General features: G+C 29.6%; 1 protein-coding gene and 1 pseudogene across 1 annotated transcript; one reads left to right on the top strand and one right to left on the bottom strand.

The window, feature by feature from the left end:
* Nucleotides 1-1,960: 1,960 nt before the first annotated feature.
* On the bottom strand, nucleotides 1,961-6,117 carry LOC113374312 (annotated as a pseudogene).
* Nucleotides 6,118-9,708: 3,591 nt separating this feature from the next.
* Nucleotides 9,709-11,095, top strand: LOC113374314 (6-phosphogluconolactonase-like). The gene is made up of 2 exons (XM_026614428.1): nucleotides 9,709-10,537; nucleotides 11,003-11,095. Exon 1 carries the CDS (start codon nucleotides 9,827-9,829, stop codon nucleotides 10,535-10,537), a length of 711 nt encoding a protein of 236 aa, XP_026470213.1. The 5' UTR covers nucleotides 9,709-9,826; the 3' UTR covers nucleotides 11,003-11,095.
* The last annotated feature ends 785 nt before the right edge of the window (nucleotides 11,096-11,880 follow it).

Genomic DNA, 11,880 nt, shown 5'->3' with positions numbered 1-11,880 from the left:
GTCCAAGAATGTTGCAACTTTGGCATTTTATACATTCATATGTCCATTGTAACTGCAAACACTAAAATTAATGTTTTCTCATAAAATTACAAATATTTAGACTTTTCTTGAAAAAACTACCTCGTTTTTCATTTTAGTTACATAATTTGTGAGTACAAAGTAAATATTTACCTTTAGTGCACAAGGCATTGTCCAAGAATGTTGAACTTTGGCATTTTTATACATTCATATGTCCATTTGTAACTGCAAACACTAAATTAATGTTTTCTCATAAATTACAAAATATTTAGACTTTTTCTTGAAAAACTACCTCGTTTTTTATTTTAGCTAAATAATTTGTAAAAACAAAGTACATATTTACGTGTAGGCACAAGGCATGGTCCAAGAGTGTTTGCAACTTTAGCACATTTTATACTTTCATAGGTCCATTGTAACTACAAACACTAAAATTGATGTCTTCTTGGTTCTTCTCATAAAATCACAACTTTATTTATAGACTTTAGAAAACATTAGGGAGCTCCTAATCACGTGAGGCTTTTAGAGGAAGGGGAAGGGGGTGACAAAAAATCACGTGGGGAGGAAGGAGGTCTAGTAAGTTATCACGTGTATTATTTTTTACCTAAATTTCAAACAAAAAAAAAAGTTTACATAATTAAAATACATGTGAAGTTTGATGAAGGGGAAGGGGGGGGGGGGTAATTCAAATAAAATCCCTAAAAGTCGATCACGTGATTAATGGACACCCCCTTAAAAAGTGGATTACAAAATTACATACAATTTACACACAGACGAAATTTATGCAACTTGTTTAAAGGTGTGAGGAGCATTGCTTTACAAGGGGAAAGTATAAGCAGATTTCAAAATACTATTTTCAAAATAAACCAAAATATTTGAATAATATAAAAATTATCTCATATAATATTGTACATTAATTTTTAGTCTTGAAATTATTTTCAACATCAGTTGAGTATTTATGAAATAAAATTGCTAAAAAAAATCAAGGGAGGCATAATAATTTTTTTATAAGGGGGGGGGGGGAATGTAGTATGAGAAGGTTGGAAACCAGTGCCTTAAGGTTAAATGACACTTTCTAAAACACCTGCATTGATTACTTTTAGAATAAAGTTAATATCCAAAACTTTCTGAATGCGGTTTTAAAAATTCTCATAGCAATTTTTAATTCAATTTTCATAATTGAAACATTATTAACTAAAGCGTTTTACAACATTTTAGTCAACAAATGTTCAATGTTCATTAGGTAAAATGTTCAACATTCATTAGGTAAAATGTTCAACATTCATTAGGTAAAATGTTCAAAATTCATTGGTAAAATGTTCAACATCATTAGGGTAAAATGTTCAACATTCATTAGGTAAAATGTTCAACATTCATTAGGTAAAATGTTCAACATTCATTAGGTAAAATGTTCAACATTCATTAGCTAAAATGTTCAACATTCATACTAGCTAAAATGTTCAACATTCATTAGCTAAAATGTTCAACATTCATTAGCTAAAATGTTCAACATTCATTAGCTAAAATGTTCAACATTCATTAGCTAAAATGTTCAACATTCATTAGCTAAATGTTCAACATTCATTAGCTAAATGTTCAACATTCATTAGCTAAAATGTTAAACATTCATTAGCTAAAATGTTAACATTCATTAGCTAAAATGTTAAACATTCCATTAGCTAAAATGTTAAACATCCATTAGCTAAAATGTTAAACATCCATTAGCTAAATGTTAAACATCCATTAGCTAAAATGTTTTAATATTTATTAACTAAAATATTAAACATTTTAGTTGACAATTGTCACACTTTAGTTAACAAATGGTAAACTTTCATTAACTAAAATGTTCAAATAAGCTTTCAATTACTTAACTGAAAATTGTATCCACAAACGAAAAACGCCTTTTAGATTTTAATATAATTTTATTACAGAAAAATGATCCTTCTCACTTCTTACTATTAAGAATAGATACCATCATATTTCTGTTGGAACCATTTCATAGCATCTTCTTTCGTCAAACGGTGTTGGAAACCAACTTTGCCAGTCTTGCGCCTTCTGTGGGCAACATTGAAACCTAAAATAGAAAAAAAAAAAGATTATTGAAAAATGTATAAAGAAAAATAAAATTTTTAATGTAACAAATATTAAGTTGCTTTCTTATTTAAATTGTTCTTTCATTTAGTAGCACTTCAGTAAAAAAGCGTGAAGATGGGTTGCAATAGAAAGAATTTGCTTTTGCACATTGACTGGGACAGAATAAAAAATTATAATAGTGTCCTAATTAAATGTGCAACTAGAAATAGTAGTCTAGAAGTTTATAACAATTATATAAATAATTATAAATATAGATTTTATATATAAACATTGTTTCATTTTTAAGTAAAGCCTTTCACAAATTATACAATTTTTCAATTTTTTATTTAACAATTTGGGTATATGATAATTGTCCCCTTTTTAGGAACTATTACGATAACAAAATTAAGTATTTAAATTGTTATTGAACTATAAAATTAATGAGCCAATTATGCAGTAATAGACCAATGTTATGGCAAGGCTATGTAGTTTTCATACAAAATGCTACTAAATACTGTTAAAATGCAAACAATCTATTTTCAAGCTTTAAATAGTATTGTTGCCGAATTGATTTTTAGAAAAAAAATTCCAAATGCAATAAATGTAAGAAAAGTAAAAAAAATTACATGATTCTTACAATTTTTCATTTCATAAATCTTTCAAACAAAATTTATATTGACGTAAGATTACAGATGATGATAAACAGACAATAGAATAGAATCATACATATAAATAAAAAGTACACTTTTTAGACAAACTATGTAATATTCATTGTGTATTGACATTTTGTTGAGTGTTTGAATTGAAAAACATTGAGTAAAATAAAAAGTGAATTTTTCTATTTTTATTTTAAGTATATAAATGTATAAAAAAAATTAAAAAAGCTATTTAATAGTCACATTGGGGGACATCCCATATCTCAAAAAAACATGAAAAAAAAACAATTGTAAAAAAAAAAAAATTTGTGAAAAAAGATGAAGGCTTTTAGTTAAGTTTTTAATATCATAATAAAGATTTAAATAATAATCTAAAAAACACTAGAAAATTACATATATATTAGGATGGTCCTTAATATGGATATTTGATTTTTTTGCTCCAGGGTCTCAAATGCTTCCAAATTGATAAATTCTTTAAACGTTTGAAGTCTTAATATTAACATTGAGATAGTCTTATCCAAAATACTCATTTTATAAAAAATATTCAATTTTGTTGTAATTTTTCAAAATAAACAAATTAATTATTCTCAAAATTACTTGTCGCTAAGTGAAAAATATTAAAAACAAATGGAATTTTACCCAAGTTAATTCATAAAAAACTTTGATTGGGGTGCAGACTATTTTAAAGATAATATAAAACCTAAAACTTTCAGAGAGAAAGTTCTTTATCATTTTGGAAGATTGAGGACCAAAAAATTTGAAAATACCCATATTAAGAACCACCCTTATGTATATATATAATAAAATTCATGTTTTTTTACCTGGTCGTCCGAATCGAGTACACGTAGAAGTCCAAACCATAAAATACCAATGGATGGATCGTATTTAATTCCAAGATCGATGTGTTCTTGAATACCGAAACCAAAGTTTCCAGTTCCAGAGAAGTTGTCTCGCCTCAACTCATATTTCTCGTACCTAGAAGGAAAAAAGGTAATTGTATTACAGCAAATACAAATTTACAAATCTCAAAAAAGAGTATTAAATATTTTAATTAAGTCTATTAGTACTATTAGTATTTTATTGACTATTGGGTCAATTTAAGACCTAGTTAAAAAAAAAGAAATATTTGTATTACAAAACAAATTTACAAAAAATATCAGAAAATTGAGAGTTCATTAAATATTTTATTTGAGCCTATTAGTACTATTAGTATTTTATTGACTATTTGGGTCTATTAATTTAGTTTAAGACCTCATTCAGAAAATAAATAATATTTGTATTACAACAAAAAAATTTATAAAAAATCTCAGAATAACAGAGTATATTAGATAAATTATTTAGGTCTATAAAATACTATTAGTATTTATTACTAATATTGTTTATTGACTATTTTAAATAGGGGTCTATCATCTTACCTAAGAACATTAAAAATAATTGTACAAGAATTTAGAAAAAAAAACTGGGAAAACCATCGCTCATTAAATATTTTAAGTCCATTAGTACTATTAGTATTTTAATGACTAATGGGTCTATTATCTTACTTTAAGATATTGTTCCAAAAAAAAAAAATGTATCACAGCAAAACAAATTTACAAAAATCTAAGAAAAAAGAGAGTGTTATTAATATATTTTAATAAAGTCTATTAGTACTATTAGTATTTTAATGATTATTAATAAAGTTGAGTCTATATTATCTTAGATTAAGTCCTTGTACCAAAAAAAAAATGTATTACAGCAAAACAAATTTACAAAAATCTCCAAAACCAAGGCTTATTACATATTTTATTTAAGTCATTAATACTATTAATTATTTTATTGATAATAAAGTAGCGGTCTATTACTTGTTCAAAAAAAAAAATTAGTATTTGTATTGCAACAAAACAAATTTACAAAGAATCTCAGAAGAGCTGAGAGCTCATTAGATATTTTATTTAAGGCTATTAGTACTATTGATATTAATGAAATTGGGGTCTATTATCTTACCTTAAGACCCTCAAAAAAAAATTGTATTACAAAAAATCAGAAAACAACAGAGCTTATTAGACATTTTATTTAAGTCTATTAGTACTACTAATATTTTATGAGAACTAATATTTTATTCGGACTATTAACTTACTTTAAGACCTCGTTCCAAAATTTCTTCGGCCTTAGCTCCACGGACTGTACAATGGACAGCAATTTTTTCATTCGACGGATACCGAAAGATCTGACGGTATATAACGCGCTTTTGAGAACAACGGCTGTTGACCTGTTAATGTCCAACAACCTGGATAAAAGAAACAACACATAATAATAAGAACTAAATGATACAAAATCATATGGGTGATCTTGTGGTTTAAATGTTACTCTCATTTAGTAACTGGCATAGTAATTATCGTAAGCCAGGGTTGCAATATAAGAGTGCTTTATCTGGCACATTGACTGAGATGACAAATTACTGATCGTTGTCACCTTAATTAATGTGCTAGGGTAAAATATTATACAGTAACATACTGTATATTCACTAATAATGTTTCAGGTAGGTTGCTCATTCAGCCTTAAAGACGAAGGCCAAAGACACTTTCCATGTGCACAGGGATTCTTGTGTAGAAAATTCAAGTAATAATCGAAGGAGTTCATTTAAGTTATGAATGCTTCATCACACTTATTTAATATAATTGCAAAATTTTGGGTGACGACAGATTGAGCAATTCGAGAAGGAATTGCTGTAAAAATTGATGAAGTCCTTGAATGATTTTTTTAAAAATTGGCTAACAAAAATATTGCTTGTATGTAGGATTAAAAAGCTTTTGAATGAAAGGTGTGTTTCATATGTTGAATTTCTACCTGTGTGTATGTTGATCGATTTATACCAAAATTTTACAGCAAAAGTTAACCAAAAGCTGCAGTGTTTTCGTGGCGCCCTTTGCAGATGAATCCACATAGAAATGTTAAATTCCCTTAGTAATTTAATAATTTTATTATTCCTTTACCTTTGCTGCACGAGTGAGCCTGTCACCAGATTCTCCCACACAAATATTAAGGCACAACTTCCTAATGTGAAGGTCCCTCATAGGATTTTTGGAGGCATCCTTTGGAGCCTTTTTTTCCTTAGGCTTAACAGCTTTCGGTGCCACGGCAGGCTGAAGAAACAAAAAACTATTATAATAACACACTTACCACGTAAATTAACAATTATTTAATATTGATTCCAAAGTGCCATGTTTAACTTGACATAACCTAATATTAACACAGAAAATTTTAAAAGATACACTAAAAAGGAAAATATGTGTTTAGTTTTATCTTATAACACACGTGGTTTTAAAAAATATATATTTCAGTAGCAGATGATTAAAGATGCGGATTATTTTAATAGAAACACCTACCGACATGTTGAATTACAAAAGGAAGTTATGAAGAAAGAATTCGAGCACTACACGCCATAAAGCGATGATTTTTATATGGGATTGGACACTCTAGGGTAAAGCATAGATGTTGTATAAAGAGTGGATAACGACTGTTAGAAATTTAAATTTGAAATAATAATAAATTTGAATTTGAAATATAAATACATAGATAAAAGAAGAGATGGTTTCACATTTGAAATTCAAAATATACATTCAAAGATAAAAGAAGAGTATAAATAGAATGCTTTTAATTCATTAACTATGTTTATGTGGCATTTTGCCATTTACTTGTTGCAAAAAAATTCCATTACCTGTAAATAATCGACTCAATGTATAACTAGTGGTGTATGGCATCGTGCCTTAAATCAAATTTCCGGAACTTCCCGCACCGTAACGAAATATACGAGGAATATTAAATGTTTTTGAATAGACTATTATAAATACTGTAACATTGTATAATATTCATAAGAATTGAATAAACTGAATTGCAAAATTAGAATTATTTATTTAAATTTTATAAGTGTTTAATTAAAATTGAAATCCGAATTATTTTCGATGTACAAAACAAAATTGAGATAATAAAAAAAAAATTCAAAAACAAAATGATTATTTCTCCAAAGAGGGGTGGCCAGGGAACTTTTTTAATCATTACCCTAAAATATTTTTATCTAAGATGATACTACCCCCATGGCGAAGGGAGACTACCCCCATACAGACAAATACGTAGCAAATAATATAAATATCAATCAAAAATTATATAATTTTACCCCAAAAAATTCATTTTTACCCCATTTGGGGTAATTTACCCCGGTCCCCGACCACTGCTATGAGGTAAGGTTGGATACCACTCAGTTAAATGCAGATAATTTTTTATAAAAATAAATATATATTTGAAAATTCATATTTTAAATAAACACAGTACTTTATACAAATAAGTTTGTACATTGAATATTTTAAAATTAGTTCAACAATATTTTATTAGTTCAACAATAAAATCTTAAACAAAAACAAAAATACGCATGCATCCAATTAAAATTATTTTTTCTTCTTTTCCTGCCTTTGCTTAAATTAATGGGCTGTGATGAAGGTGAGTTGATGATAACAGGTGCACCAGATGAAATATTTTAATCATAACTTTCGTTTTCTGAACTGCCTGATAAAGTACCAGCTGGAGATAATCTTTGTGCGTTTTGCAGAGATAAATTAAATCCAAACTCAAATTACTTCTAGATTTTAATAGATAGTTTATTAATAAATCTGTTTTGGGGTTTGATTGGCTGCAATAATGCAAAAGGTTTATATTCAGACACATGAAACATGTTTTAAAATCTTGGGAAGTTTTTGATTCAACAACTCTTAAATATACATTAAGAGCCTTTGTAAAGTTTGCATCTTTCTTCAATAGCTTCAAATATTTCATTATGTTTTTTGATGGTCTGGTTTCTTTCGCAACTAAATAATATGTTCGAAAAAAAAAACAACGAGAACAAATATTTACAGCCAACCTACAGCATTTTCAGACATTCTACGACAATTTTAGACACTCTATAATACTTTCAGACACTCTACAACATTTTCAAATACTCTACGACATTTTCAAACACTCTACGACATTTTCAGACACTCTACGACCTAGGTCTACGACATTTTCAGACACTCTACGTGCTAGGTCTACATTTTCAGACACACTACGACATTGGTCGTAGACAATTAATAAAATATTTTATTATATATGAATAAATAATTAAATAATATTTATTTATGTTTTTTGGCAATATGGTTTATTTCGCAGCTAAATATTTTCAAAAAATCGATGTGAACAAATATTTCAGATACCCTACAGCATTTTCAGACATTCTATGACAATTTTAGACACTCTACAACATTTTCAGACACTACAACATTTTCAAATACTCTACGACATTTTCAAACACTCTACGACATTTTCAGACACTCTACGACCTAGGTCTACGACATTTTCAGACACTCTACGTGCTAGGTCTACATTTTCAGACACACTACGACATTGGTCGTAGACAATTAATAAAATATTTTATTATATATGAATAAATAATTAAATAATATTTATTTATGTTTTTTGGCAATATGGTTTATTTCGCAGCTAAATATTTTCAAAAAATCGATGTGAACAAATATTTCCAGATACCCTACAGCATTTTCAGACATTCTATGACAATTTTAGACACTCTACAACATTTTCAGACACTACAACATTTTCAAATACTCTACGACATTTTCAGACACTTTACGACCTAGATCTACGATATTTTCAGACACTCTACGACATTGGTCGTAGACAATTAATAAAATATTTTATTATGTATGAATAAATAATATTCATATTATTGCGGCAAGGTTTATTTCTCAACCAAATATGTTTAAAAAAAAACAACGTGAAAAAACATATCCAGATAAACTACAGGATTTTCAGACATTCTACGACAATTTTAGACATTGTACAATATTTTCAGACACTCTACAACATTTTCAAATACTCTACGACATTTTCGAACACAGTACGACATTTTCAGACACTCTATAACCTAGGTCTACGACATTTTCAGACACTACGATCTAGGTCTACGACATTTTCAGACACTGTACGACATTTGTCGTAGGCAATTCAAAAAGATTTTATTATGCATAAATAAATAAATAAATAATATTCATATTTATGTTTTTTGGTGGTACGGTTCTTTCGCAACTAAATATGTTCGAAAAAGCAACGCAAACAAATATTTCCAGACAACCTACAGCATTTTCAGACATTCTACGACAATTTTAGACACTCTACAATATTTTCAGATGCGCTACGGCATTTACAGATACTACCACCTAGGACCTAGATCTACGACATTTTCAGACACTCTCCGACCTAGGACTAAGACATTTTCAGAGACTCTACCACCTAGGTCTACGACATTTTCAGACACTCTACGACCTAGGTCTACGACATTTTCAGACACTCTATGACCTAATTCTACGACATTTTCAGACACTCTACGACATTGGTCTACGACATTTTCAGACACTCTACCTAGGTCTACGGGGTCTACGACATTTTCAGACACTCTACGACCTAGGTCTACGACATTTTCAGACATTCACGACCTCAGTCTACGACATTTTCAGACACTCTACGACCTAGGTCTACGACATCTTCAGACACTCAGACACTCTACGACCTTTTCTACACTCTACGACATTTTCAGACACTCTACGACCTAGGTCTACGGGGTCTACGACATTTTCAGACACTCTACGACCTAGGTCTACGACATTTTCAGACACTCTACGACATTGGTCGTAGACAAATAATAAAATATTTTATTATGTATGAATAAATAAATAAATAATATTCATATTTGTTTTTTTGCGGCATGGTTTATTTCTCAACTAAATATGTTCAAAAAATGTACAATAGGTGTCTTTGCCATTAAAAGACTTCAAAAACCAAATAAATTCACAAATAAATATATATTTATTTAGGAAAAAAATAAAGGTAACTGATAGTATACGAATTATATTAGTATTTTTTTATATAAATTTGTTGATAGCAACAAAATAAAACGACATTATCAATTTGTGCTAGAGATAAGATATCAAATGTCAAAGTAAGGTTAACAAATTTTCAAGATCATTTTAAAATTACATTTTAGTCTATTTCTTACCATCATGGCTGGTAACATAATAACATCCAAAGATCAAAATGATCTGATCAAGTCTTTGTGCAACAAAATCGAGCAACTATCCAACCAAGCAATTAAAGAACGAAGCAGATTCACAATTGGCCTATCAGGAGGCTCCTTAATAGACTTTCTAGCAGCAGGTTTGCCTGGTATAAACACAGATTGGACAAAATGGCTATTTATATTATGTGATGAGCGCATAGTCCCAGAAAACGATAAAGAATCAACCGCTGGCCAATACAAATCCAAACTCTTCACCAAGATCCAAATCACACCCTCACAATTCCTCACAATCGACCCAAACTTACCACCATCATCATGTGCAGACTCTTACAGCAACAAATTAAAACAACTCTTCCCCAACGATCCACTCCCCAAAATCGATCTATTACTTCTGGGTCTTGGACCGGATGGACACACCTGCTCGTTGTTCCCAGGACATCCAGCACTATCTGTTACCAATAAGTGGGTTGTAGGGATTGATGATTCACCTAAAATGCCCCCACAAAGGATAACACTTACTTATGATGTAATAAATAATGCTAGGAGTTGTATTTTTGTGGTAGCCGGCAAGGGAAAAGCTGAAACGGTTAAGAGGATTGTAAAGGATGGAGAAGATTTTCCAGCAGGAATGGTTAAGCCGGTTGGCGGGGCTGTTTGGATGTTGGATGAAGAAGCTGGGAGTTTATTAAAATAGGTAATGTAATAGATGATAAATTTAATTATAATAAATAGAAGTCCGCCTGAAGGCAGGTCCATGTATGAGAGCACAACAAAATCAATGATCAGTAATGATCATTAATCACTTTATATTTGTTTTCATGGATTTTCTTTTCCAAACTTGTGCTTCCATGCTTCTTGGTCCTGTGCAGCGGCTTTCAGTTCTCTGTATTTCCTCTTCTCACAAAAATCATCAACCATCTGCATTCTTCTTCTTCCAATTCTTTCAGTCCTTCTATTTTGTTTTCAATGACATTGTGTAGGAGGCATTCTTTTTGCAGAAGAGTTCCGATCCAGTTTTCTTTTCTTTTCAGGATCCAGTAGAGTCCTTTTTTCGCCAACTTTTCTCAAGACTTCTTCATTTGTCATCTTTGTTAATATAATATTAAAACATATTTCTTTAGTATTTGTTTTACATTTTTAATTTATAAATGTTTTTTAGGTTTCAAGAACAAGTTTACTCAATCACGAAAGATCAATAAGACTCAATAAACAGAATTTAATCACTACATTTGAATGTTGAAATTTATGGGGCAATTCTGCCATAACAAAGAGTTGTCATGGCAACACTACCCTAAGTTTGTTTTTTTGGTAGTGAAAACTGTAAAAATGTCTATCTATAGAAAATAGATAGCCATTTTCACAGTTTCACTACTAAGAAACAAGCATAACATAGCGTTGCCATGACAACTGGATCATGGTTTATGTGTACTATTAAAACATAAAATTTTAATTTTAATATTATTAGAAGTTTGATTCAATAATGAAATATAATTAATAAATTATTAAAATAATATATTTTATACCATTTATATTTTTTTACTGTGAATTGTTATATAATGAATAAAGTGCTGGTATTTGTTAATAGTATTTGTTTTTACCCATATAAGATACTATAAAAACTAGTTGTAATAATAATAATAAATAGTAGTCTGCGCAGGTCCATGGTGTGAGAGCCACCACAAATAAATGATTCCCTATCCCTTCATCATGTATCACTATATTTTAATTGTTAATACACCATTAACACTATATTTTTCCTCCTCTTTTTACACATTTTTTTTATGTATTTCCTTTCCAAACTTCTGCTTCCATGCTTTCTGATCCTGCGCTTCGGCTTTCAGTTCAATCATCTGCACTCTTTTTCTTCCCAATCCTTTCTGTGCTTCTATTTTGCCTTTGACGACGTCGTGTAGGAGGCACTTTTTTGCTGATTGAGTTTTTTGCCCACTCTTCTCAGGACTTCTGTATTTATTGTTGTCTTGTCAGTCCACTTTATTTTCTCCATTCGCCACAAAACCACATTTTAAAACACTCCAG

The sequence above is a fragment of the Ctenocephalides felis genome, unplaced genomic scaffold (assembly GCF_003426905.1).
Source record: "Ctenocephalides felis isolate EL2017-DRISC unplaced genomic scaffold, ASM342690v1 CF-g0.4_SCAFFOLD_01702, whole genome shotgun sequence".
Lineage (NCBI taxonomy): Eukaryota > Metazoa > Arthropoda > Insecta > Siphonaptera > Pulicidae > Ctenocephalides > Ctenocephalides felis.
Note: the sequence above shows the minus strand (reverse complement) of the source record. Positions and strands in the feature narration are given on the sequence as shown.

Coding starts and splice junctions, on each gene's coding strand:
- LOC113374314 (XM_026614428.1), top strand. CDS start 9,827: ATGGCTGGTAACATAATAACATCCAAAGATCAAAATGATCTGATCAAG.